This window comes from Protomyctophum bolini (assembly GCF_963924005.1).
Source record: "Protomyctophum bolini genome assembly, chromosome: 14".
Classification (NCBI taxonomy): domain Eukaryota; kingdom Metazoa; phylum Chordata; class Actinopteri; order Myctophiformes; family Myctophidae; genus Protomyctophum; species Protomyctophum bolini.
Window position 1 is genome coordinate 2,311,585 of NC_137875.1, and position 26,878 is coordinate 2,338,462.

General features: G+C 44.0%; 2 protein-coding genes across 2 annotated transcripts; both read right to left on the reverse strand.

The window, feature by feature from the left end:
- Positions 1-1,003: 1,003 nt before the first annotated feature.
- Positions 1,004-2,158, reverse strand: LOC308328321 (kelch domain-containing protein 3-like; the record flags this gene model as incomplete). The annotated part of the gene is made up of 1 exon (XM_080782092.1): positions 1,004-2,158. The coding sequence occupies one exon, from the start codon at positions 2,156-2,158 to the stop codon at positions 1,004-1,006; it is 1,155 nt and encodes a 384-aa protein (XP_080638218.1).
- A 10,156-nt stretch (positions 2,159-12,314) lies between these two features.
- Positions 12,315-25,348, reverse strand: LOC308328705 (transmembrane protein 41A-B-like). The gene is made up of 6 exons (XM_080782776.1): positions 24,590-25,348; positions 18,807-18,957; positions 17,449-17,610; positions 16,570-16,627; positions 15,924-16,004; positions 12,315-15,449 (listed from the first exon to the last, which is right to left on the reverse strand). Exons 1-6 carry the CDS (start codon positions 24,802-24,804, stop codon positions 15,208-15,210), a joined length of 909 nt encoding a protein of 302 aa, XP_080638902.1. The 5' UTR covers positions 24,805-25,348; the 3' UTR covers positions 12,315-15,207.
- Between the last annotated feature and the right edge of the window lie 1,530 nt (positions 25,349-26,878).

The following is a 26,878-nucleotide window of genomic DNA, read 5'->3' on the forward strand; positions in this document are numbered from 1 at the left end:
AAGACGGTTACGCCGCGGACAAAGCCAACTCGGATCGTGACAAATCATGACAATGAACACAATGTTTTGGGCCAAACAAATAATTAGAAAGTAGTTGTTTTTCTTCTTATAAATGGTCTGGACCAATTTATCTGAATGTCAGATAAAACAATTCACTGTAAAGCAATTATTTTTTCCAAGGGGCCAAATGAGAAACAGAAAATATTTTGGAGGGCCGGTCCAAAGGGCTCAACTTAATTATGCATAATATAAATTGTATTTTATTTCTATATAAAAAGCAGTAAATGGCATTGTTTTGCAAAGCAATGGTAAAAGAAATGTGAAACAGTTAACTCAAATTATAGGCAGTGATTATATTGTTGAGACTTGGCAGCCTGGCAGGCATTGATGTGTGCACGTTCGATGCACACATGACGCATGTGTGCAAAACGATGATGGAGTGTTCCAGCAGAGGTGCTAGAGGTGCATGAGAGTAGCTGACACTGAACTGAAATAATTAAAAAGGATATCACAAAAAGAGAATAGTACAAAGTTGATTTTGGTTTTTATTTTAAAAAGTATATCAATTTCATAACTGTGGAAAAAGAATTGTGTAAAACAGACTGAAAGATAAAGGACAAGTACATTCACTAAATGTTCATGTTTTTGTATATTATTTTCTTTTGTGGATTTTCCATGTTTTTTGTGTCAAACTGTTATTCGTGAAATGACAAAGGAACATGGATACTGTTCATTCAAGTGCTGTGGCTGATACAAAACATTTGAAAGGGGAAGGGTGGCTGCTGTTTAATTCTCAACTGTTCTGAATCTCATTATTTACATCACAAGTTATGAGCTTTCTATCTATAGCGCCTCTGCTGGAACACTCCATCATCGCAGTTCCTGTTTACACTGAGCATGTGCAAACCTCCCGCAGGAGCCCAGGCCGCGCCTCCGTGCACCATCCTCTTTATTCATTCCTGGGTGCCAGCAGATCCCTGGCAGTCCGCAGCGTGTTCATTAATCACCCAGTGATTCGCCGAAAAAAGGCCATTAAGAAATCGCCTCCCATGAGTTGTGTCTGCTGCACTGTACAGGATCTTGCTCCAGTGATTTGCATAGCGTCGTCAACACGGGCGTCCTCAAAATCCAAGATATACAGGTCTTCACCATCATCCACCTCTTTGGGTGACGATGAAGACCGTTTGTCATCGGGCTTAAAACCACCCTTAACGCATCCAAAGAGGATCAAACGAGCTCCCAGCATGCAACAGCCCTTCCCCTCTCTCCCGCGCGGGACCTCTGCCGGGAGCTTGGTCCAGGACTTGCTCTCTGGGTCGAATTTCCACAGATCGTTGAAGAGGCGCTTCGGTACGTAAGTCTGGCCGCCGAATATGTACAGCTCTCCGTTGTAGGCGAAGGCTGAATGTCGCGCGCGTCCTTCAGGCCTCAGGGGTGTCCCTGAGGCCTGAAGGACGTCGCCTCTCTGCCAGGTGTTGTTCTCCGTGTCGAACACTGTGACGTCGTTGTAACAGCTGTAATATTCCTCTTCCTGCGGGCAGCCCCCGAACACATACATCTTTGACCCGATCATGGTGGCAGAATGGTCTTCTAAAAGAGGTGTCGGAGGGCCTTTCGTTTCAATTGAAGTCCACTCCATTGGATATGGGCTGGTGTCCAACTTGTAGACGCCAGCGTGTGGAATCCACTCTCCATCCCACTCATGCCACAATCCGTAGACATACATGACCCTCTCCAGGACGCAGGCGGAATGGAAACGCATCGGCTTCTTTGGACCGTCCCCGACAGTCGGAGGCTTGAACCATCGGTGAGTTTTGACATCAAATCCCCACAGCTGGTCGCAGAAACCCACCGACCTTTCGGTGGTCTTTTTCCCTCCAAACACGTAGACGGTGTCTTCTACGAGGACAGCCGTGTGGTACACGCGCTCAGAGGGGAACTCGTCCTTTTGGGGGAACCAGCCACGGGACACTTTCTCCCAGCGGAAAGAGTCTTGGTCCGTGTGCAAGACGTGCACGTCCATCATACCTGAGGTGAGACGGTGACGTCCCTCCAGCCCTCCGAAGGAGTAGATCTGGTTCCCCACGGAAACCACAGCTTGGCAGAAGGTCTTCAGTGATCCTACCGACTCCACCCGACGGAACGAATCTCTCACCATCACCACTGTGGCTCCACGGGGTTGGTTAAATCTTGCTCACCGGTATGGCTCCACGTGGTTGGTTAAATCTTGCTCACCACTGTGGCTCAGTGAAGGCTCTCAATGGGATTGGTTCCTGAAGATTACTGGGGAAACTCACTTCAAACTGAGTCCTTATAGTGATAACGTGATAGCACTTTATATTCATATTATGACATCACCACGGAGCTGTCTAATGCCCTAATATGGCGTGGACGTTCGAAAGCTCTTGAAGGTGTCACACACAGGGCTCTCCATATATGGGCATAAAAGGGTCACAGACAAACAGAGGGGAAAATGGATGCCTCATTGGCCTCTGCGTGTGTGTGTGTGTGACATTTGTGATGATTTGACTCAATAACTCAATGGGTGGCTCTTCATACGTAGAGATGACATCATCACTGACATCACCAGGAATTCGGAATATAAAAGGCGTAGCTGGCAGCAGATTCCGGCTGGCTGCGCACTGAGACAAACAGCGGGAGGCAGTAATACACCGATGGGCGTGAAAAGAAGAAGAAGATTACGGCCGACGCGCTCAAGAGCAGATATTTGATTCGACTGAAACTTTGTGTTGAAATCTAATGGAGAAGGGGAAGCGAGCGTCGCTCTGATCATCATACATCATCATATTCTGTCTCAGCCAATCAGCTCAGCACATTCCGTGCTCGGACGGACGGACAGACAGACAAACCAAGCTGTGCGGGCCAGCCTCTCAAAAATGGCACTACCGGTAAATCCAAAGCGTCTGAATAACTTGAGTGATTGCGAACGCAGTGAGCACTTACTATGAGACCTAGCAGATCATGTCTGTGTGTCTGTCTGTCTGTCCATGTGTCTGTCCCGCTATCCAAATATGGAGTGTGTTGCATCAGCAATCACTCAGCTCCATATATGGGCACAAAAGGGGCAAGTCCCCAAAGCAGCTATACGTCCAAAACCCAAATATGTACGAGCTGCGTTCGCTTCCCGCGTTTGCGCGTCTTACTCGTATAATTGCTATATCGTCCGACGTCAGACCGCCGCGCCATCGACCACAGCTGATGGTCTTTTTTGCATGGAATGTTCAGTTTGATGGTGAACCGTAAGAAATCCCTCCCACAGGCAATATTTGACCCAGAAAGTATGAAAAGCGGAAACTACCGTAATAAACCTTACGGAATTCATCCTTTTGTGGACAATGACAATGACGACACGTTTGTGGACAATGACAATGACGATACGTTTGTGGACAATGACAATGACGATACGTTTGTGGACAATGACAATGACGATACGTTTGTGGACAATGACAATGACGATACGTTTGTGGACAATGACAATGACGATACGTTTGTGGACAATGACAATGACGATACGTTTGTGGACAATGACAATGACGATACGTTTGTGGACAATGACAATGACGATACGTTTGTGGACAATGACGATACGTTTGTGGACAATGACAATGACGATACGTTTGTGGACAATGACAATGACGATACGTTTGTGGACAATGACAATGACGATACGTTTGTGGACAATGACAATGACGATACGTTTGTGGACAATGACAATGACGATACGTTTGTGGACAATGACAATGACGATACGTTTGTGGACAATGACAATGACGATACGTTTGTGGACAATGACAATGACGATACGTTTGTGGACAATGACAATGACGATACGTTTGTGGACAATGACAATGACGATACGTTTGTGGACAATGACAATGACGATACGTTTGTGGACAATGACAATGACGATACGTTTGTGGACAATGACAATACGTTTGTGGACAATGACAATGACGATACGTTTGTGGACAATGACAATGACGATACGTTTGTGGACAATGACAATGACGATACGTTTGTGGACAATGACAATGACGATACGTTTGTGGACAATGACAATGACGATACGTTTGTGGACAGTGACAATGACGATACGTTTGTGGACAGTGACAATGACGATACGTTTGTGGACAATGACAATGACGATACGTTTGTGGACAATGACAATGACGATACGTTTGTGGACAATGACAATGACGATACGTTTGTGGACAATGACAATGACGATACGTTTGTGGACAATGACAATGACGATACGTTTGTGGACAATGACAATGACGATACGTTTGTGGACAATGACAATGACGATACGTTTGTGGACAATGACAATGACGATACGTTTGTGGACAATGACAATGACGATACGTTTGTGGACAATGACAATGACGATACGTTTGTGGACAATGACAATGACGATACGTTTGTGGACAATGACAATGACGATACGTTTGTGGACAATGACAATGACGATACGTTTGTGGACAATGACAATGACGATACGTTTGTGGACAATGACAATGACGATACGTTTGTGGACAATGACAATGACGATACGTTTGTGGACAATGACAATGACGATACGTTTGTGGACAATGACAATGACGATACGTTTGTGGACAATGACAATGACGATACGTTTGTGGACAATGACAATGACGATACGTTTGTGGACAATGACAATGACGATTCGTTTGCCGTTAAAACATCGTACATCCTCGGTAATATTAATGTCAACAGTGTAAACGAAGCCAATAAGAATGATGTTTTGTGGTGTTGGGTGAGGAGTCGGTATAGAAAAAAAGGAATGGAAGCTAACATGGATAGGATCATCTTTGAGTATGACTATGAACGTGGTTATATTACCAAGGTGTTCCTTACTCAACACGTATTGGGTGACAGTAAGTTATATGACCCCGGGGAAACCTATGAAATCTCCGACAATCTTTTAATCAGTATACGTAAATCGATGATTTTGGAAACGGCAAGCTGCTTCACGTTTCTCTCCATCAATGATTCCATCATCAGGCGCTTATCCGCAGTCCTGTCTCACAGGCAGAAGGATTCTGAAGCTACCGAATGGAATAGAATTACCGGTAAACAGAAGGGAAGCAGACTGTTTATCGGAGGCATCCCTACGCCCACTAACACCCCAGACCCAGAACAGAACACTGAAAGTGAAAAGGAGGATGAACTCAAAGAGTTTTTTAAGGAGTATGGGATTGTTCTGGATGTAAAAATCAAGACTGACCAAAACGGAAGTAAGTATTGCTTAGTTACACTTGATCAAACAATTGACAATTTAGCAGGAAAGCTTGGGTTGCATTCAGAACCATATATTGGGAGTTGGATTAACAAAATTAACCCATTCTGACCTGAGATCAGATTCATACGAGGTTTCCACTGGACACACACTGGTCTGATGAACCCATTCTGACCTGAGATCAGATTCTAAAAATGTCAAGTCGTTCTTCGATTTTTCAAAAATAGCAGACCTACAAGCTCGTAGCGCGCCACTCGGTGGCGCGCTATGAGCTTGTAGATCTGCTATTTTTCAATAGCTAAAGCATAACATGATGCTAACACCAAAATGGGCTCCCGTTCAGAATGGGTTAAAATACTATATAAAATGCATTCACATTAACACAGCAACAGTGATCATAAAGCAGTGGGGATTAGACTATTTAAAAATATATATATTTAAAATGTCCACAGCAGTTGGCAGTGCACAAACAAAGTTTTGTAACCCTTCTTTTTAGCCAATTTTGCCCTAAGCCTCCTGCCCGATGGAAACAAGTCCAATTCAGAGTGAAGAGGATGGGTAGAATCATTGTAAATATGAATTGATTTTTTGGTTATGTGTATATATATATATATATATATATATATATATATATATATATATATGTCCTGAAGTTGCAATTGTTTGTCTCCAATGATCTTACTTGCAAATATTGCAAAAAGGCATGGGCTATGAAGTATGAACTGCCCACAGCCCTCCTATGAGACAGAAGACTGAGTAGAAAAAATTGTGGTATTTATTTTCATCATGAACATTAGTGAGGACCAATTATATGAAGATAGGTTACACATATTTTCTATGTGTACCATGTTTTTTTTTTTTTTTTACTGTGTTTTATGTGATTCATGGGTCTGCCTGTTATGCTTTGCTCTACACCAGATGGCCCTTCGGGGACAAACAAATAAATTAACCTGAACCTGAACATAATCACTTTTTTTTTTGAGCGACAGTTCATTGTCACGTTTTTTTTTTTTTAATGTCCGAATTTGTGACTTTTGTTCCGGTAAGGGGGTTCGTACTTTGTCTCACCATCAGTTGTCTTCAGAGGAGGCTGCTCTGTTTGAGGATTCCAGACGAGATGGCAGGTGTACGTAGGGGCCGCGTGGACAACCAGGGGACTTCCAGACGAGATGGCAGGTGTAAGGGCCGCGTGGACACCAGACAGTGAAGTCCGATCATCACACGCGCGGAAGGGGACCTTCCGGCGTGCCTGAGGGAGTGGTAGGGTCAGCCTAACTAGCCCATCTCCCAAAGGCAGGGTCACCCCTACACACCTGATCACATCTGAACCTCTCCCACCCTGTACCGCTGTCGTTCCAGGATACCAGCCATTATTTTCCTTTAAAAGAAAATAAATAAATACAAAAAGGATTAAACTTCTTTCTTCTTTTTTTTTGCTTTTTCTGTTTTTATATGCGTCTATGGAGTTAACGTTACTCTTAGTCTAATAGAACACTGCAGGTGTTTTAAGCATTATGTTGTACTTTAGCTATTGAAAAATAGCAGATCTACAACCTCGTAGCATGGCACAGAGTGCCACGCTACGAGCTTATAGATCTGCTATTTTCATGTGCGCAACACTGGCACCCGACTAAGTATAACCATTCTTTAGAGGAAAGCCAAGACAATTCAAAGAAATAGCCTAAACATACACACCCACAACACCATTCAGTCCAATTCAGAGTGAAGCGGATGGGTAGAATCATTGTAAATATGAATTGATTTTTTGGTTATATATATATATATATATATATATATATATATATATATATATGTCCTGAAGTTGCAATTGTTTGTCTCCAATTATCTTACTTGCAAATATTGCAAAAAGGCATGGGCTATGAAGTATGAACTGCCCACAGCCCTCCTATGAGACAGAAGACTGAGTAGAAAAAAAATGTGGTATTTATTTTCATCATGAACATTAGTGAGGACCAATTATATGAAGATAGGTTGAAAAGTGGTCCTTTGTGAAAACTCTTCATTCCCCTTTCATAATAAGCCATACACTACTGCACTCCACCCCGCTTCCCACTAGGTGGCAGCAGAGTATCTCTCATGACAGGGCAGTGGAAATATTGCATGATCATCATTGTAACATCTTCTACTTTATCACTTTGCTTGATGAGAGCTGATATATACTGTATATTATTAATATTAATGAAATTGATTGAAAACCAACTGCTTCAGACACACCAGTGCAACCAGTGGCATGTTGAATGACTAGCCTACTTTGAAACACTGAAGAAATGTGTCCGTGATAAATGTAGGCCTATACGGCCTAAAATTTACACCAATAGCAGTCTAATAATAATAATAATCAATAATATTAATTATTAAATAATATTATAATAATGTGTTTTGAGTCAAGAGTGCTGGTGATATTGTTAATGTAACACCACGTGACGTGTGTCAAACACTATAGTTATTATTTCAAGTTTCTTCTTACATTATCATGGCTTTCCTTCTCTTCTGTATATTTATACTGTTATGGATAAAACCTCACCCAAGTTCAGCTGTTCAGACCACCGAAAGCCCCCAATATGCCTCACGCAATAGCCTAATATAGGCATGAATCTACTTAATTAATGTCATAAGTCCCTTTATTTATGGACATACTTGTTAATCTTAACCCATTCTGAACGAGAACCCATTTTGGTGTTAGCATCATGTTATGCTTTAGCTATTGAAAAATAGCAGATCTACAAGCTCATAGCGCGCCAGTGGCGCGCTACGAGCTTGTAGGTCTGCTATTTTAGAAAAATCGAAGAGCGACTGACATTTTTAGAATCTGATCTCAGGTCAGAATGGGTTAATCAGACCAGTGTGTGTCCAGTGGAAACCTCGTATGAATCTGATCTCAGGTCAGAATGGGTTAATCTTAACGAGCTGGCCTCGTGCATGCAGGTGGTGCTGTGTGTTTAATGTTGCGCAGTTACAAATTGGCTCGCTGCTGTTCTCCATTCGTCGAGTGCTTAATTATGTTTATGGAGAAAACATTTAAAATTAAAAGTTATCTTTTTAATAACTCACGTATTTATCTCCTCCTCTGCTGTCACGGTGTGTGCTTTCCCGCTTCATTTCCCCCTCTTCTCTTCTCTTCTCTTTTCTCCTGCAAACATCAAACAAATAAACAAATAAACACCTTCACAGAAGGAAAGTGGCGCGCGTGAAAAAAGCCTGAAAAAAATAGGGGGGGCGGGGGAAATAGGCCTAAAGGACAAAAACCACGTCCACCTTGCCTGCATGAAAGTAAAACGATGTAATAGTTATTATAAATGTTTGTATTTTTGTTCCATCTCTCCCAAAATACACTATTGCGATATACTTCACTATATTAATTCATGAACCATGTATGTAATTTTAAATTGGGTCCCAAAGCGGCACTAATAAAGTGTTGCCACAGTCACACAGAGAGAGGCTATACTCATACAAATTACAATGTCACTGTTTACTTTGTGGGCCACTTACCAAACAGTGTGTGTTTGTAAAAAAACAAATATAGGCATAAATGTACTGCATTAATGTCATAAGTCCATTCATTTATGATAAAAAGTTATAAACTCAACATGTTAAACTTAATGGAGTGCATGCATGGTGGTGGTGTGTTGTTGCGCAGTTTAATTAAATTTGTCTCGCTGTTGTTCTCCATTCGTCGAGTGCTTTATGTTTATGGCGAAAATATTTAAAATTAAAAGTTATATTTTTAATAACTCACGTATTTATCTCATCCTCTGTCTCGCACGGTGTGTGTTTTCCGCCCTCTTCTCCTCCTGCATTCTCTCTGCATCAAAGAAACAACTTGCCTGAAGGAAAGTGATGGCGGTGGCGGCGCGCGAGACGAAAACATCAGAGCTACAACATCAGAGCTCGCAGCGCATACAGCGCTGCGAGGGCTTGTATGTCTGTGCTTTTTAGGCGCGCAGCCTGAAAAGTAACCTCGCGAGCTTTAATATCGTTGTGTATGTGAGAACTGACGCACATCAATCAAGGGTATATACAACGCAGCTGCGCGCAGGACCTAAGAGCACCTAGCACAAGGCAGAGTGCTCTGCCACATAAAGTAGTCCCTGGAGAAGCAATACACTACAGATATCTTTGTAAATAAAAAAGGGGGGGAAAAAAAGGAAAACGATGTATTTAATAGAATAATTAGTCTTTCACAAATGCTGCAGCTTCTTTGCTTTTTTTTTAAATTTATTTTTATTGTGTATAGGTAGGCTATAGGCAACTTAAGGAGAGGATAGGCAACTTTAGGAGGATGAAAGACATAAGAATGAAAGTATTACAAGTTACAATTTCTCACTTTGGGTCCCAATTTATTTTCGCACACTGCACTCACTCACTGACAACTCGAGTTCAACACACAACATATAACAGAAAAGGTGGAGATTTTTTTTTACATACCGAGGTGACCGTGAGCAGCTGCGGGTCGAGTTCAATAATCCAATCGAAATGTCACTTTAATCCAACGTCACAATAATGAATAATCCAAGCCGACACTGTCCCAAAATGGGCCGTAGAAATGTAAGACTGCTGGCTGGAAGGGTCCTCATCCTCAAATGGAATTAGGCTGGTGGCATTTTGCTCCACCAAAAGGTATGGCTGGCGGTGGTTATTATGGTGGATCCACATCGTTGGTGGTTCGGTGGCGGGACCATCATTAGTCTCTGCCGGGGCATGGCTACTGTTGCGGGGGGGCAGCGGTGGCACTGACACCGGAGGGGCCGGTGTGTCAGATTTGGATGAAATCAGATCAAAATGAAATGACATCATCCGTCGCCGTGGAAACGGCGTCTTCGGCGCAGATGTTCTAACGGCGACAGAACGCGTAGCTGTCCTCGCAAATGAAACTAGGGGCTACTAATATATACTATTCTCTGCCTATCGGGACGTAACTCGGACGGCGCTGAGTCGGGTCTGGTGGCCGTCGCAACGCTCGGCACGGCGACTCGCTCGGCTAGCGCCTCGCTCGGCGGTGCCTTACGTGGCTCAAGGCCACCAGACACGGCGCGCCTCCGTCGCGAGGCGAGGCGATTTCAAGTTGATCTGCTCTCACGTTAAACCGGCTCACCTGTGTCAGATTTGGATGAAATCAGATCAAAATGAAATGACATCATCCGTCGCCGTGGAAACGGCGTCTTCGGCGCAGATGTTCTAACGGCGACAGAACGCGTAGCTGTCCTCGCAAATGAAACTAGGGGCTACTAATATATACTATTCTCTGCCTATCGGGACGTAACTCGGACGGCGCTGAGTCGGGTCTGGTGGCCGTCGCAACGCTCGGCACGGCGACTCGCTCGGCTAGCGCCTCGCTCGGCGGTGCCTTACGTGGCTCAAGGCCACCAGACACGGCGCGCCTCCGTCGCGAGGCGAGGCGATTTCAAGTTGATCTGCTCTCACGTTAAACCGGCTCAGGTGAGCCGGTATATATACTAATATATACTATTCTCTGCCTATCGGGACGTAACTCGGACGGCGCTGAGTCGGGTCTGGTGGCCGTCGCAACGCTCGGCACGGCGACTCGCTCGGCTAGCGCCTCGCTCGGCGGTGCCTTACGTGGCTCAAGGCCACCAGACACGGCGCGCCTCCGTCGCGAGGCGAGGCGATTTCAAGTTGATCTGCTCTCACGTTAAACCGGCTCACCTGTGTCAGATTTGGATGAAATCAGATCAAAATGAAATGACATCATCCGTCGCCGTGGAAACGGCGTCTTCGGCGCAGATGTTCTAACGGCGACAGAACGCGTAGCTGTCCTCGCAAATGAAACTAGGGGCTACTAATATATACTATTCTCTGCCTATCGGGACGTAACTCGGACGGCGCTGAGTCGGGTCTGGTGGCCGTCGCAACGCTCGGCACGGCGACTCGCTCGGCTAGCGCCTCGCTCGGCGGTGCCTTACGTGGCTCAAGGCCACCAGACACGGCGCGCCTCCGTCGCGAGGCGAGGCGATTTCAAGTTGATCTGCTCTCACGTTAAACCGGCTCACCGGCGGCGGTCCGGGAAGATCATCCATCATCTTCAAGAACCATCCAATATAACAGCGGTGCTGCTGGAGCTGCTGCTTCTAGTAGCTTCTCCTTCTCTTAAGGCTTTGGAGACGGTTTTCGAAACCAATCTGAAATCCGTTTTTGAGACATAATACTAACTCGTACTATAGTGTGGCCGACGTGCGCGCATTCGATTATTGCCCAACTTCTATCTACTTTGATGCCGGATGTAAACAGGAAATACACCTGTCCAGCGTGCACCGCGGTGGCCGGCCGTGATGACGTCTTCATTGTGTATATTTTTGTAAATATTGCACTAAATCCCCCACAAATAACCAACAAGAACATACACTTTATGCAAAACATTGCTTTTAATTATTTGAGTTAAAATGGTTATGATATAATTATTTTCCATTAAAATAAAAAAGGAAAGAAATAGGAAGAAATTCCCCTCCAGACCACTGGGGGTGCTATAGCCCTACTTCCCACGGCTATGTCTAAATGTATCATAGGGCTACATTTATTTCTATGCAGGTCTAATATATTCATAACAAAAGCTTGCAGCTAAAGTTTTTAAAGCTCAATCTTTTCTGATGTAGCCTAATAGTTATTATAAATTTTTGTATTTTGTTCTTTCCCTCCCAAAGTACAATATTGTGATGTACTTACAATATATTAATTCATGAAACCATGTATGTAATTTGATTGGGTCCCAGAGGGGTACTAATAAAGTGTTGACTACAGTCACACAGAGACAGTGGTCCTTGTATAGGTGCCAATTGTCAATGTTTTTATGTTTAAGTGAATTCATGAGTAAGATTAAGAATTAGTTTGGTAAAAACAAAAAAAGGGTAAAAAGCTATGCTGGTTATTTGATTGCATCTTTGAAACACAACGACTCACTGGCCTTGGAACATCTCGGGATCCCCCAGGAGGAAGTCACTAATGTGGCGGTTGAAGATGGACGGATGGATGGACAAAGATTGCAAAACAAATGCCTAAATAAGCTGAATAAATAGTGCAATTTTATTAAAACGACAATACATTATCACTATCAGTGTAATCTCATTTACTCACACTATACATCATCATTAGGTCACTGACACGCATGGATATACTGCAGTAAAGTGCAAAATCATTCCAACAAAGTGTGTGTGTGTGTGTGTGTGTGTGTGTGTGTGTGTGTGTGTGTGTGTGTGTGTGTGTGTGTGTGTGTGTGTGTGTGTGTGTGTGCGTTTTAAGTAGTAAAGGGCAAGTCTGCGTTTCACATGGACACAACAACATCACATTGATGAATTGAACATGGTGGACCCTCTTTGTAAACAAGTGTAATGCTTTATTGCATGGGTCGTCCACTCACGGTTAACAGTCTTTGTATTGACTTTGTGCTTGAAATGTACTGCAAACTGTTAATAAATATTTCAATCAATCAATAAATCAATCAATACTGAAATACTGTGCCTATACAATTTGGAGGTATTTGTACTTTAGCTTACGTACGTCCAATTTTCAATACTTTTACTTCTACTCCACTACAGCTCCGATCCAAATATCCAGAAACGACAACAAAGTGTTTCTACATTGTGGTATTGTTGCACCCATTTAGGCCTAAGGCCGATTCTAAAAACGCCTCTAAATCCTGACCTAAGGTTTCTCAAAAACTTCAAATATTTATATAGCAGCATCAAAAAATTAACATTTTTGAATACTGTACATACTGTACAGAACCCAAATATGGGTGCCCGGCCTGAGGGGGTAAGATACCAATAGGGGTTCCCGCCCAGAATGGGTTAATATTACACGAGAGGGTGTGGTTTAACGTGATTATTGCCACGACAGTGATGCGGTCAGTAACGAGACGTAGTCGAGTTCCGCAGGTTAGTGTTAGGGAATATCTATGTGGAAAAATGAATGTTTTGAACTGTACTTTCTTTTTATTTTTTAAACCCCAAAAATCCCTCCAATTAAAATTCAGATGACTGAGGTTTATACAAAACTAAATATCTCTAGGCTTTGGCACTTCATGAACTTCATGTCCCAGGGGGGGGGGGTTGTAAACACCTTCAGCCCGGCCTCTTACTTTACGTCGTTGATACGTTGGCGTTTAACCCGACTTATTTAAGCTTCTTGACTTCTTCCTACTTCTTCTTCCTCTTCACCCCACCTTCGGAAACGTTGAGAACCCCTGCGACAGCACACCGACTAAAATGCTGATTGCTTGTGTATCGTCCCGGGCCAAAGAAATACACGAATAAATACAAGACTAAATAAATTCATAAATAAAATACATTAAAGTCGTCGTTATACGATTGATCGCACAAGGATAAACATTTAAGACACTGAGGCTGTTCAAATAAAATGTGTAGATATTAGTAAATCAACATAATAACACGCCGATGTTTTTAGCAAGGTGACGATGTTGGGACGGCATGGCTATTATTAATTAAAGGGTCACTTCACCCTTTTTGCAAAAAAATATATGTTAATGACGTTTAGAAGCTTTAGAACACTTTCCTGGGGGTCTTTATGTGTGTAATATGTGGTTTTAGATATTTTAGATTGTAGCAGTGAGCCTGTTGTCTCTGATGTCATGGACACTGGGCTCACTTCCTTCCTGGACTACATGTTGTCTCAGTAAGACAGCTCTCCCCCCTATCCACAAGGAGGAACAGTGCACCAAAGAATTATGGGAATTGTAGTCCAGGAAGGTAGTGAGACCAGTGTCCATGACATCAGAGACAACAGGCTCACTGCTACAATCTAAAATATCTAAAACCACATATTACACACATAAATACCCCCAGGAAAGTGATCTAAAGCTTCTAAACGTCATTAACATATATTTTTTTGCAAAAAGGGTGAAGTGTCCCTTTAAGGGGTGCAAGTGTCTGGTCCGACGTACTAAACAGTGCGACAGGCATTAGTCCGACGACCCCAAACCCTGACGTAACAACGCTAACCTAAACCCGACCGCAACGCGGAAGCCACGGGTGATTTTTAACTGGCCTTACGTCGGGACTGTTAGTATCTTTGACCGACGTATGCGCCCCAGTTATTAAGACGGTGGTGAGAACCCAGCAGGTCCGTGTATGTAAATATAAATATAAATATAAAACGCTCTCGCTCCCTCTGCAATCACAGTGGTGGAAAGTAAAAGGCCTATTCATAGTGCAGTTTTCGGTGAAGAGGTGACCACCGGTTGGTAAAAACAGAGAGATGTGTTTGTGTGAGCGGTGGGTGAGCACCGCGGCTTCAGTGACGTCATGTTGTAGTTTTAGTAAAAACAGAGAGATGTGTTTGTGTGAGCGGTGGGTGAGCACCGCGGCTTCAGTGACGTCATGTTGTAGTTTTAGTAAAAACAGAGAGATGTGTTTGTGTGAGCGGTGGGTGACCACCGCGGCTTCAGTGACGTCATGTTGTAGTTTTAGTAAAAACAGAGAGATGTGTTTGTGTGAGCGGTGGGTGACCACCGCGGCTTCAGTGACGTCATGTTGTAGTTTTAGTAAAAACAGAGAGATGTGTTTGTGTGAGCGGTGGGTGACCACCGCGGCTTCAGTGACGTCATGTTGTAGTTTTAGTAAAAACAGAGAGATGTGTTTGTGTGAGCGGTGGGTGACCACCGCGGCTTCAGTGACGTCATGTTGTAGTTTTCGGTGGCCAGCTCTTCAGTGACGTCATGTTGTAGTTTTCGGTGGCCACCTCTTCAGTGACGTCATGTTGTAGTTTTCGGTGGCCATGCTCTTCAGTGACGTCATGTTGTAGTTTTCGGTGGCCACCTCTTCAGTGACGTCATGTTGTAGTTTTCGGCTGTATAGTTGTAGTTTTCACCTCTTCACCGCAAACTGGACTATATATGAATGAACAGGCCTCGGCGCTCTTCGTCGCTCCCTCTTCAATCACCGCGTCTTGCGGCTCTCGGGACACGCGGGTCCTCCGTCGCCGCCGCCGCTGGCATCGAGTCCGTCCAGCTGGAGGTGTCCGCGGCTGTAGCGTCGGATCAGCGCGCCGGGCAGCAGCGCCACGCAGGCGATGCTCAGCAGCTGGGCCAGCGTCGCCCACGTGAAGATGTCGTCCAGGGACGAGATCTCCGACAGGATGGAGCCCGTGCGCACGCAGATGAAGTTGTAGGGAGTCAGGCCTGTTTATAGGGACAGAGGTCAGATTAGAGCAGATCAGAGGTCAGATTAGAGCAGATCAGAGGTCAGATTAGAGCAGATCAGAGGTCAGATTAGAGCAGATCAGAGGTCAGATTAGAGCAGATCAGAGGTCAGATTAGAGCAGTGGTCCTGAGCCTACAGCAAGTATACCACAACGCACGCACGCACGCACACACACACACACACACACACACACACACACGCACATGCGCACGCACGCACGCACGGCAATAACAACACACCGCATTCATGTCTCGTAGCGTGCTGTACAGTATATAGTGAATCTGCAATGAATGCATGTCCCCCATGATGTCATACGCCCCTCATTTTTGCATATGTGTGTGTGTGTGTGTGTGTGTGTGTGTGTGTGTGTGTGTGTGTGTGTGTGTGTGTGTGTGTGTGTGTGTGTGTGTGTGTGACTGTGTGACTGTGTGACTGTGTGTGTGTGTGTGTACCTATCAGAACAGAGAAGAAGAAGATAGGCAGTGGGACAGACAGGATGGGACAGGTGATGTTCAGGAACCAGTTTGGCGTCACTATAAAAAGACACAAAGACAAAGTCACTTATATTTTATATAATATCATTCTGACTGAATGTATTGTTCAAAGAGTGATCTTATTATCTAGACTATTTAAACACCAACAAGTGACTATAGAGCGCCGCAGTCCCGCCCCTTTCAGAAAAGCGAGTGGCCCAGGAAGTGGAAGCCCCATGCATTCTCCCATCGGCACTTTTAATATAATTTATTTAAAGACGGTGACGCCGCGGACAAAGCCAATTCGGATCGTGACAAATCATGACAATGAACACAATATTTTGGGACGATCAAATCATTAGAAAGAAGAAAAGAAAGTCAGGAGACAACACTATTTGTTTTGTTTTTCGTCTTATAAATTATTTGATCGGCCCAAAATATTGTGTTCATTGTCATGATTCGTCACGATCCGAATTGGCTTTGTCCGCGGCGTCACCGTCTTTAAATAAATTATATTAGAAGTGCCGATGGGAGAATGCATGGGGCTTCCACTTCCTGGGCCACTCGCTTTTCTGAAAGGGGGCGGGACTGCGGCGCTCTATAGAGGCAGTATTAATTTACTTACTGGGGAAGAACCGAAGGAAGAGCAGGAAGAAGAACAGACTGCTGCGATTCTCCTCCACCTGTAGGGGGCGACGGAGAGATTACAATGAATCACACTTAACCCATTCTGACCTGAGATCAGATTCTAAAAAACGAGCTTGTAGATCTGGTGTTTTAGAAAAATGGTGACAATGCGGCGCAAATCTTTGAATATATATATTATATATATATACGTTTTTAGCTCAAAGCTTTGCTTCTGGGGGGGTCCCTGGAACAACATATTTTAAGATGGGGGGCCAATTACATATATTCTTGGGGGTCCCTGACATGAAAATGTTTGAAAACCGAAAAAACAGCTCAAGTAAAATTGTATTCAATAAACTTGAACAACTGTCAAATCAAACTAATAATAATATAAAACAATGGCACAGCACACGCACGCGCACACACACGCGCACACAGTGCCACGCGCACACAGTGCCACACACACACACACACACACACACACATTTCGATTTCTTTATTTGAATCCACAAATTACAATTAATTTCACAAGGAAACAAATATAACGGGGTTGACAGTTCATGTTCACTTAAGGATATACATGGCACCTCCTTCTCCACACAGACAAGCTGCCTATAACAGCCCAAACAGAGCTCAGTATTTGGCAAGTTGTCTGGCTCTGCTTTTTGTCATTTTTTTGCCAGCTATTCTTAGGCCACTCATGGTCAGTTTATGCACACGGCCCAGGCTTCCGAATATCAGTATGGCAAATCTACAGCAATACCCCAAGTTTGTTATACTTCCAAGTAATTGTTGATATTAGAATAACACACACACACACACACACACACACACACACACACACACACACACACACACACACACACACACACAGTACCTTTCTCTGCAGCATGTCCACCTTGTCAGGGAACAGCTGGATGACGTACTTCTTTCCGAACGTGGCCGACAGAAGGTAGCAGAAGGTGGAGCCTATGGTTGCTAGGAGACAGGCCAACGCCAAGCCTTCCCACGGCCCGAAGATAGCCCCCGCTAGCATGTTCTGGGGAGAGTACAAACACTCATACTTTATTTACTTGTATTTAGTGTAGAAGCCAATTCACTGTGTTTTTTGATTATTATTTCTGTTATTATTTAGCCAAGAATATTCTGAAGATACTTGGTTAATTGGGTTAGTGGGTTCGGCATAGACGGGCACGCCTCCAGGCCTAGGGCTTAATTATGGACAGCCTGTGTGGGGGAATTCATGCACCTTGTGGATACATGGTTTTTACCAGCAACATGGAAGATGTTTGTACCATGCAGTTTACTTGAAATAAAAGCAAAGAAAATGAAGGTACCAAGTGGACAGTGACATTCTTCCTACTGCGTACACCTAAACCCACAGAATGGGTGCATCAGTGAGTTTGTTATACAAAAGGTCGAAAGCTGACAAACTAGCACTTACAATGAGTATTATTTAACCAGTGAAAACACACAGGAGTCGAAGGAGTCAAACAATTGTATTCATTATGTATTCAATTAATGTATGGCCTTAACAGGGATCACACAGAGTGAAACACTGGATGTTTAATTTGTTTTTGAGTGGTGCAACCACTCCAAGGAACAGCAATGCCTGTGTTCACCTATACTGTATGTGCCTATGTTGTGTTGGTTAATGAGAGAGAGAGAGAGAGAGAGAGAGAGAGAGAGAGGTGGGGGGTGGGGGGGAGTTGCACCACTCAGTTCACACGGGTGTGATTTTTAATTGATATGGACTGGAGTGAAAATAGTCAGCTATCTATTCTCTATGTTTTATTGCTTAATTGTTTTTGTGTCTTGTACCAAATGGACCAATAGTGTCTGCAATGCAATGAAGTTTATCATACATCATCATAGTAATACTACTCTGTTTGTACAGGTGTGTGTGTGTGTGTGTGTGTGTGTGTGTGTGTGTGTGTGTGTGTGTGTGTGTGTGTGTGTGTGTGTGTGTGTGTGTGTGTGTGTAGGCGTTGTTTCCTTTATCCATGATTTATGTCTGCTGCCCTGTGTCCGACATGTCAGCTGTACTGTATGTAACGATGCTTTGCCGTCCATGCACGTTGTAACTGGCTGCTCTCCCACTGTCAAACTGCACTGTTTGTGTCCTTTGTACAGTAACAAGGTATTCCTGTACTTTTCATTATGTGGACATAAATAAACATTTCAAATGTGTGTGTGTGTGTGTGTGTGTGTGTGTGTGTGTGTGTGTGTGTGTACCAGGAAGGAGGAGCCCGGTATGGCGAAGCTCTGCTTGTAGAGGTATGCGCTGCAGAACAGCAGCAGGACGTAGGCGTGATGCTCCGTCTTATAAACCTTCAGCGTGTCGGCCAGCTCCCTGAGCTCGTCCAGGTCTGACGGGAACTTCAGCCTGAGGACGCACGCACACACACACATAACACACACACACACACACACACACACACACACACACACACACACACACACACACACGTGCATGCCATAGACTGTAAAAAATATGGACAAAGCGTTCCCCGGGTCTAACATGAAGGTAAAATGAAGCCTGTCAGTCCTTGCACTGGAAGTCGCCATCTTTCTAGATCCGTTTGGGCCCAGCTGGCCCATTGGCTGGCCCAGACAACGAGGCGGGACTTCCCCCCTTCTTCTCCGTTGGTTTTTATTTTGACTCGAGTGGGAGGGGAATCCCTATCATAGACTGTAACGGTAGCCACGCCCCTCAGAAACATGCGCGACTTTATGGTCATTTTTTTAATTAATGGGACCATAATTTTCCAAAAAGAATATTATGACATTAGAAATGAGACTTTAAACTAGTGACTGGAAGAAAAAAGTATTCATGACCATGTTTATTAAGGTAATACAGTCTAGGTGAAGTTGGGCCCAAATACATGGACTTCTATGGAGCTATGGGTTTTTCTGGGTCCAATGACAGCGCCACAACAGGCCATTATATGAACTTTCATTTCCTTAGTGGCTTCAAAAAATAACTGTCTGACTGCCCCCCTGGTGCATGCACTCGGACAGAAAGATACACAGACACACATACACACACAAAAGATGCGCATGTGTGAAAGGAGACTTGTAACTAGCAATTAAAAAAGTATTTATGAAAAGGTTGATAACTGAGGTGTGTGTGTGTGTGTGTGTGTGTGTGTGTGTGTGTGTGTGTGTGTGTGTGTGTGTGTGTGTGTGTGTGTGTGTGTGTGTGTGTGTGTGTGTGTGCGTGCGTGCGTGTGTGTGTGTGTGTGTGTGTGCAACAAGATCTACTTGATTGAAGGACAGAAATAGGCTAGGGTGCTTGACTGCTCTCTACACTCATTCACACGCACACACACACAGTCACACACACACACACACACACACACACACACACACACACACACACACACACACGCAACTTAATAGTTTACAGCTGCTCTTGAAAAAACACCCTGGTAGATACACAACTTATAATACACACACACACAATACACACATATAGGGTTAGGGTTAACCCTAACCCTAACACATAGACTGTACAACTACTGCAAAAACACACACAACACATACACAACTTAAAATACACACACAACACAGACACCAACTACTGCAAAAACAACACCTACACAACTTAAAATACACACACAACACAGACACCAACTACTGCAAAAACACACAACACATACACAACTTAAAATACACACACAACACAGACACCAACTACTGCAAAAACAACACGTACTACACAACTTAAAATACACAACAGCAACATTGCAGCTGAATGGAAAGCTTGAATTATCCTCTTTCTATATAACTGCATGATCCACCATTCATTTCTATCTATATAAAAATCCACCGTAGAGACGAATGTTTTGAGCTATACTCTCCGTCAAGACATTCCTTGCAGGCGAGGAGTATGGAGGCGCTGATTGTTAATCACTGAATGGCCCTGTGTGTACTGTAACTGTACCACCGTTTTGGCATTTGCACAATGCAGGTGGCAGCAGGAGGTTGCTTTACGGAAAACGAGCGCTTCCGAACTCTTGACAGAAAGTAACTCGTATGACAGTCCAGACTAAAACTGGCTTTGAAAGTTCCCTTGAGAACTTTCAAAAGGATCATCTTTGATGTACAATCCAACACTTGCACATGTCTGGATATGTACTAGCCTATGTTTATGCCTATATATCTATTATATCGGCTCAAATCGTGGAGATTGTGTATATTTGTGTATATGGTGTATTTTGCCCTGCTACTAAAAAGAAAAAAGTAGGACAGGTAACTTGTAGTTATGCATAGGTACTTTAAGGTGTATTACGGATGTTGTATTTGCTGGTTCAAAATGTAACATTGACGATGTGGTATTGAAGTGTAATTTTTATTTCTGCCTCTTGGCCTTCAGTTCCCACTTGTAAAAGAGACGCAGTCTCAATGTGATTTTACTGGTTAAATAAAGGTTAAATGAAATAAAAACTACTGTCTACTGTGGATTTTTATGAAACAAACACTTTGCAGATATAGTCAGGGAATATTATCTGGGAATACATGTCCTACCAAGAATGTTCTTCACCAATGTGTTTGTAAAGGTGTCTACATGTCCCACATTGGCTTCTATTCAACCACCCTAGAGGAAGTTTTTACAGCTGCTGAAAGTTGGGGTTCCATCAACAGCCAAAATAATGGCAAAATGTTCTACATTTCATTATGCTTTAAGTAGAATGTGACGTGCCCAAATAAGGGGTTTTCATGATTCTGAATCCATTCCCAGGCATTAGTTTTGCACGAAAAACACAGCTTGGGCTGAAAGTGAATTTAGCCCTTTATACAAACACATTGTTGGTGAAGGAACTTCTTGGTGAGAAATGTATTCCCAGATTGTATTAATATCCCCTGATTGATAGAAAAGAGGATAATTCAAGCTTTTCTTCGTCTATGGGGGTCATACTGTTTATGGTCTATGGGGGCAGAAGAGTGTCTTGGAGTGATGGCTGACGGTGGGTGTGTGCGCGTGTGTGTGTGTGTGTGTGTGTGTGTGTGTGTGTGTGTGTGTGTGTGTGTGTGTGTGTGTGTGTGTGTGTGTGTGTGTGCGTGCGTAGACTGATCTAAGTGTGAGGCAAGGGCTGTAGGGGTGGATCGAGTGCCTTGCAGGTCAGGTCACACACACACACACACACACACACACACACACACACACACACACACACACACACACGTTAGCCATCAGGATGCCCACAAGTATCATATCCTGCAGGGTGTGTCCTTGCTGATTCGGAACATACTGCGCACACGCACACGCACGCGAGCACACACACACACACACACACACACACACACACACACACACACACACACACACGCACACACACACACACACACACACACACACACACACACACGCACACACACCCCCCTTTGGGAGGGACACCGCGTCATTCATGTTTTGACATCTTGGAGTCGCTCTATCATCAAATTCTATCATCAAAATGATCTCACACTCTCTGGCACGTTGCAAAATGCCCTTTAAAACACACACACGCACACGCACACGCACACGCACACACACACACACACACACACACACACACACACACACACACACACACACACACCACACGCTAGGGTGACCAGAACCATGCAGTTAATTTGGGGGACAGAAGAGTTGCTCGTGTGGGACAAGTGGGACGGGATAGGTTTAGAAATGTATTAAGTTGCTATTAACCCATTCTGACCTGAGATCAGATTCATACGAGGTTTCCACTGGACACACACTGGTCTGATTAACCCATTCTGACCTGAGATCAGATTCTAAAAATGTTAGTCGTTCTTCGATTTTTCAAAAATAGCAGACCTACAAGCTCATAGCGCGCCACTCGGTGGCGCGCTATGAGCTTGTAGATCTGCTATTTTTCAATAGCTAAAGCATAACATGATGCTAACACCAAAACGGGTTCCCGTTCAGAATGGGTTAACCCAATCTGAATGGGATCACCTTTTGGTGATTTAAGCATTATGTTATATGTACTTTAGATATTGAAAAATAGCAGATCTACACGCTCGTATAGTGCGGCACCGAGTGCCGCACTATACGAGCTTGTATGTCTGCTATTTTTGAAAAGTCGTGAAAATGTGGCACAAATCTTTGAATTTATTCTTTTAGAGCGAACGTTTTTTAACTCAAATCTTTGCTTTCTGAGGGGGTCCTGAAATAACATATTTTCAGATGGCGGTCGTTGGCCCAATTTCATATATTTTTGGGGTCCTTGACATGAAATATTGAGAACCACCGACATAGAAACATAGTTATTTCAGAAAACTGTCAAACTGATATTTCTTTTAATTTCGACGTCAGGCCTAAATGGGTTAAATGCCTTGCTGTCATTCGACCATACAGGACTGATATAATTGCCTATATCATTTCGTTATTAAACCACTTTGGCGTCTCACATTTTGTTTTAAAATGATACTTTTGGTCATGGATGGTATGGCTGACTCGGTACTGTATTTCTCATGTTATATTAACCCATTCTGAACGGGAACATTTTGATGTTTAATAGCATCATGTCGTGCTTTAGCTATTGAAAAATAGCAGATCTACAAGCTCATAGCGCGCCACCGAGTGGCGCGCTACGAGCTTGTAGGTCTGCTATTTTTTAAAAATCAACTGACATTTTTCAGAATCTGATCTCAGGTCAGAATGGGTTAATCAGACCAGTGTGTGTCCAGTGGAAACCTCGTATGAATCTGATCTCAGGTCAGAATGGGTTAACAGGCTTAAACACACATCTTGCTGGAAGAGAGACAATGAGAGAGCTTTACGACCGGGTCTCAAAGTCTGGGATGCCAGAAAACTCTTGGAAATTAGGGACTGTCCCACGCAAAGGGGGACATCTGGTCACTTTAACGCGCGAGCGCGCACACACGCACGCAACCACACACACGCACACACACACACACACACACACACACACACACACACCATTACAAGTAATGTGATCATGTCAAACTTCATATGTGACCTGACACGACCCCCTTAGAGGAGAGGAGAGGAGAGGAGAGGAGAGGAGAGGAGAGGAGAGGAGAGGAGAGGAGAGGAGAGGAGAGCGATTCTAACGTCCCTCTAGTCTAGATGTTGCCATGTTGCAAATTTGGTGGAAAATGACAGCACAGAACTGCCAAAACTGGCAGAGCCCGTATACGATCGGCTCCGATTTCCGATCAGGTGATCGGATCGAGATAACCCTATATCTGACCCATCTTTCTTAATTGTTTGTTTATTTTTCTTTATTTTTTCCTATCACACACTGGTTTACACCTGCTGTGATTAGACCTGTCACAATTATTATACATAATCGACATAATCCTTTGCATGTTGAAAAATTTTCATATATCAAATATGTCAGTATGTAATTGTATAGATTTAAGATATTTGTCAAATGCTTTGCTAACCTGTGCAAAGTTTGATTACGAAAGCCAAACAAACAGTAAACGTATATATTATATATATATTGTATACATTTTTATACTTATAGACTACTTTTAATGTAATAATCACCCCCTGTCCTATTGTTTGCTTTAGGCTTTACCTGATTGTACTGATTGCATTGTTGTTGTTTTGATTTTTCTTGACCTGTACAGCACTTGATGACAGTCGTTTTAAAACGTGCTTTTTTAAACAAAGTTTGATTTGATTCGAATGCCAACAAAGTGAAAAACACAGTTAAATTGTTTGAATGGTATAAATCAATTTATATTTTGTAATCCAGCTGCCTAGCGTGACGGGACAATGTAGCCTAGTTGGTTGATTCATAATTTGTGCATTTAGATTAGAATTGATTTAACACCTTCACTATCACTACTTCTGCCTCAGAAAAATAATGCATTCATTAATCATAATAATTCACATTATTATTAATAAGTATCATTAATAATGAATGCACTAATAAATGCATTCATTTTAAGTCATTCTCTTCATGTTTGGGGGGTCCAGCTCCTCCTACTCCCTGAACAAGTTCGAGAAGAGAAGCAGGAGTCCACCCACCCACCTGTACTCCTTCACGCCGTCACCAGGGTCCTTGTTGTTGTTGTGGTGGTCCGCTGGTTCTGCTGCTGTCTCCCCCTCCTCGCCCGTGTAAACATACTGCTGTGGTTCTTCTGCTGCCGGTACCGGTATCGGCATCGGGGGAAGGAAGGCGGCCAGCAGGTAGAGGTAGAACGTGGCCGCGGCCACAACGGCGAACAGCCCCGCTATGGAGCGCATATTGCCGGGTTGGTGGGTCAGTGAGTGGCGGTGTCTGGGTCTCGGTTGTCAGCGCCTCCCCTGGCGCTCTCTCTCTCCCCTCCTCCTCCTCCTCCCCCGGGTTCCAAGGCTCCCACCGCGGCTAAACTTTCACCGCAGCTGCCGCTGGCTGGCTCCCCGCGGTAGAAGCAGACCAGACACTGACAGATAAGAGACAGACGGACGGAGTACGGACGGACGGACGGGTCGGGCTGGTCTGGCGATCACGGAGGAATATGAAAAGTGAAAATGTCCAGTGGCTGCTGGACTGGTCTGGACTGCATGGTGGTATACATGACCGCTGGCATGCTGACAGGCAGGATCACATGGGTGGTCAACAACCACTTGGTTTACAGGCTACTCTCTTAAAGAGTCTAAAAGTAGGCTATCTATATTAGTTAGTTGACGTTTAGTGACGGCGACGTCCATACCATACGGATCATCGATACGATCGTTATATTCCAAGTAATTCCGTGTACATTTTGTCCCCGCTGTGGCGGACTGAGAAAGTCACACACAAACTATAAACACAACACGATATGCCTTCCTGACCCCGACCGGGTCTGTAACGTTCAGCCTTTTCTGCTGTGATAGAACGTTACCACCAGAGGTCAGCATTGGACAGAGAAAGAAAGAGAGATTCAGTGTATTGATTGAAACGTTGCATTAACAGATTGAAGAATCAATGGGTATACACTAGTCCAGTCCAAGGGATTGGTACAGGTCATTACAGCATCTGCTACTAACCAGAAAAAGCAGTAAGAGACTTGTTTACATCAGGGTCCTCCATTTTCAATTCATCAAGAACAATTAAAGACATATATAGGCTAGACATCAATGCAAAGTAAAAATGAAAAATATGATGATAAAGTCGAACAAACTGTCTTTTCTATGCAATTAAAATACAGACAGACAGACAGACAGACAGACAGACAGACAGACAGACAGACAGACAGACAGACAGACAGAGAGAGAGACAGACAGACAGACAGACAGACAGACAGACAGACAGACAGACAGACAGACAGACAGACAGACAGACAGACAGACAGACAGACAGACAGACAGACAGACAGACAGACAGACAGACAGACAGACAGACAGACAGACAGAGATTTCCTTAACAAGTGTTACCAATTATAGGCCTACTAGTAGCTGCTATAATAATTAAGGCTCTGTTCTATTTGGAATAGCACAATGGACGGACGGAGATGAGGGTACCGAGGCTAGCACAATGGTAATACCACTTTTTTTTTTTAAATATATTTTTTATCCCACTATTTTGTAACCCATTTTTCACCCCTGTGTCAATCATCTAATGTGATCCTGGGCTCTACACACCCTCCACCAACCTAGTCCCCATATATGGGGGACAAGGGGAGACCAACCTAGTCCCCATATATGGGGGACAAGGGGAGACCAACCTAGTCCCCATATATGGGGGACAAGGGGAGACCAACCTAGTCCCCATATATGGGGGACAAGGGGAGAGCAACGGACTTGAACTCATGCTCCCTTCATGCCTGAGTGTCCAAGTTGCTCCTTTACACCTGACAGGGGGGAGTTTTCCCTGGTTGGACGTATAGCGCGTGGAAGGAACACGTTATTCCAACCAGTTCCTTTCCCCTCCATCAGGCGCCCCGGCTGGCCAGGGGGAGGCAGTTTAGTGACCAGGATTACAGCATGTTTTTTGTGAGGGTACCTACCCTATAGGGACACAGGGAGAACATGCAAACTCCACACAGAAAGGCCCTTTCGCCAACCCCGCCTTCGGGGTATGGGCACTGATGACGCGGAGGAGGAAACACGCCTATATACTATACTATATACAATATACAATGTGTAGCCTACTATAAAGCCTACGTAACGAGCTATAAGTCTGTCTAAAATACTATCTTAGTAGTGTTGTTAAACACGTGACTGTATTGACTGTATATTAAAGACACCTAGTATTAAAGAATACTAGGAAGGCCCACAGGCCCACTGTGGCTGCCACATGACGTCCTGGTGGGGTACTGTTCATTTGAGCGGCGCTGGCCCCTCCAACATTATTTGG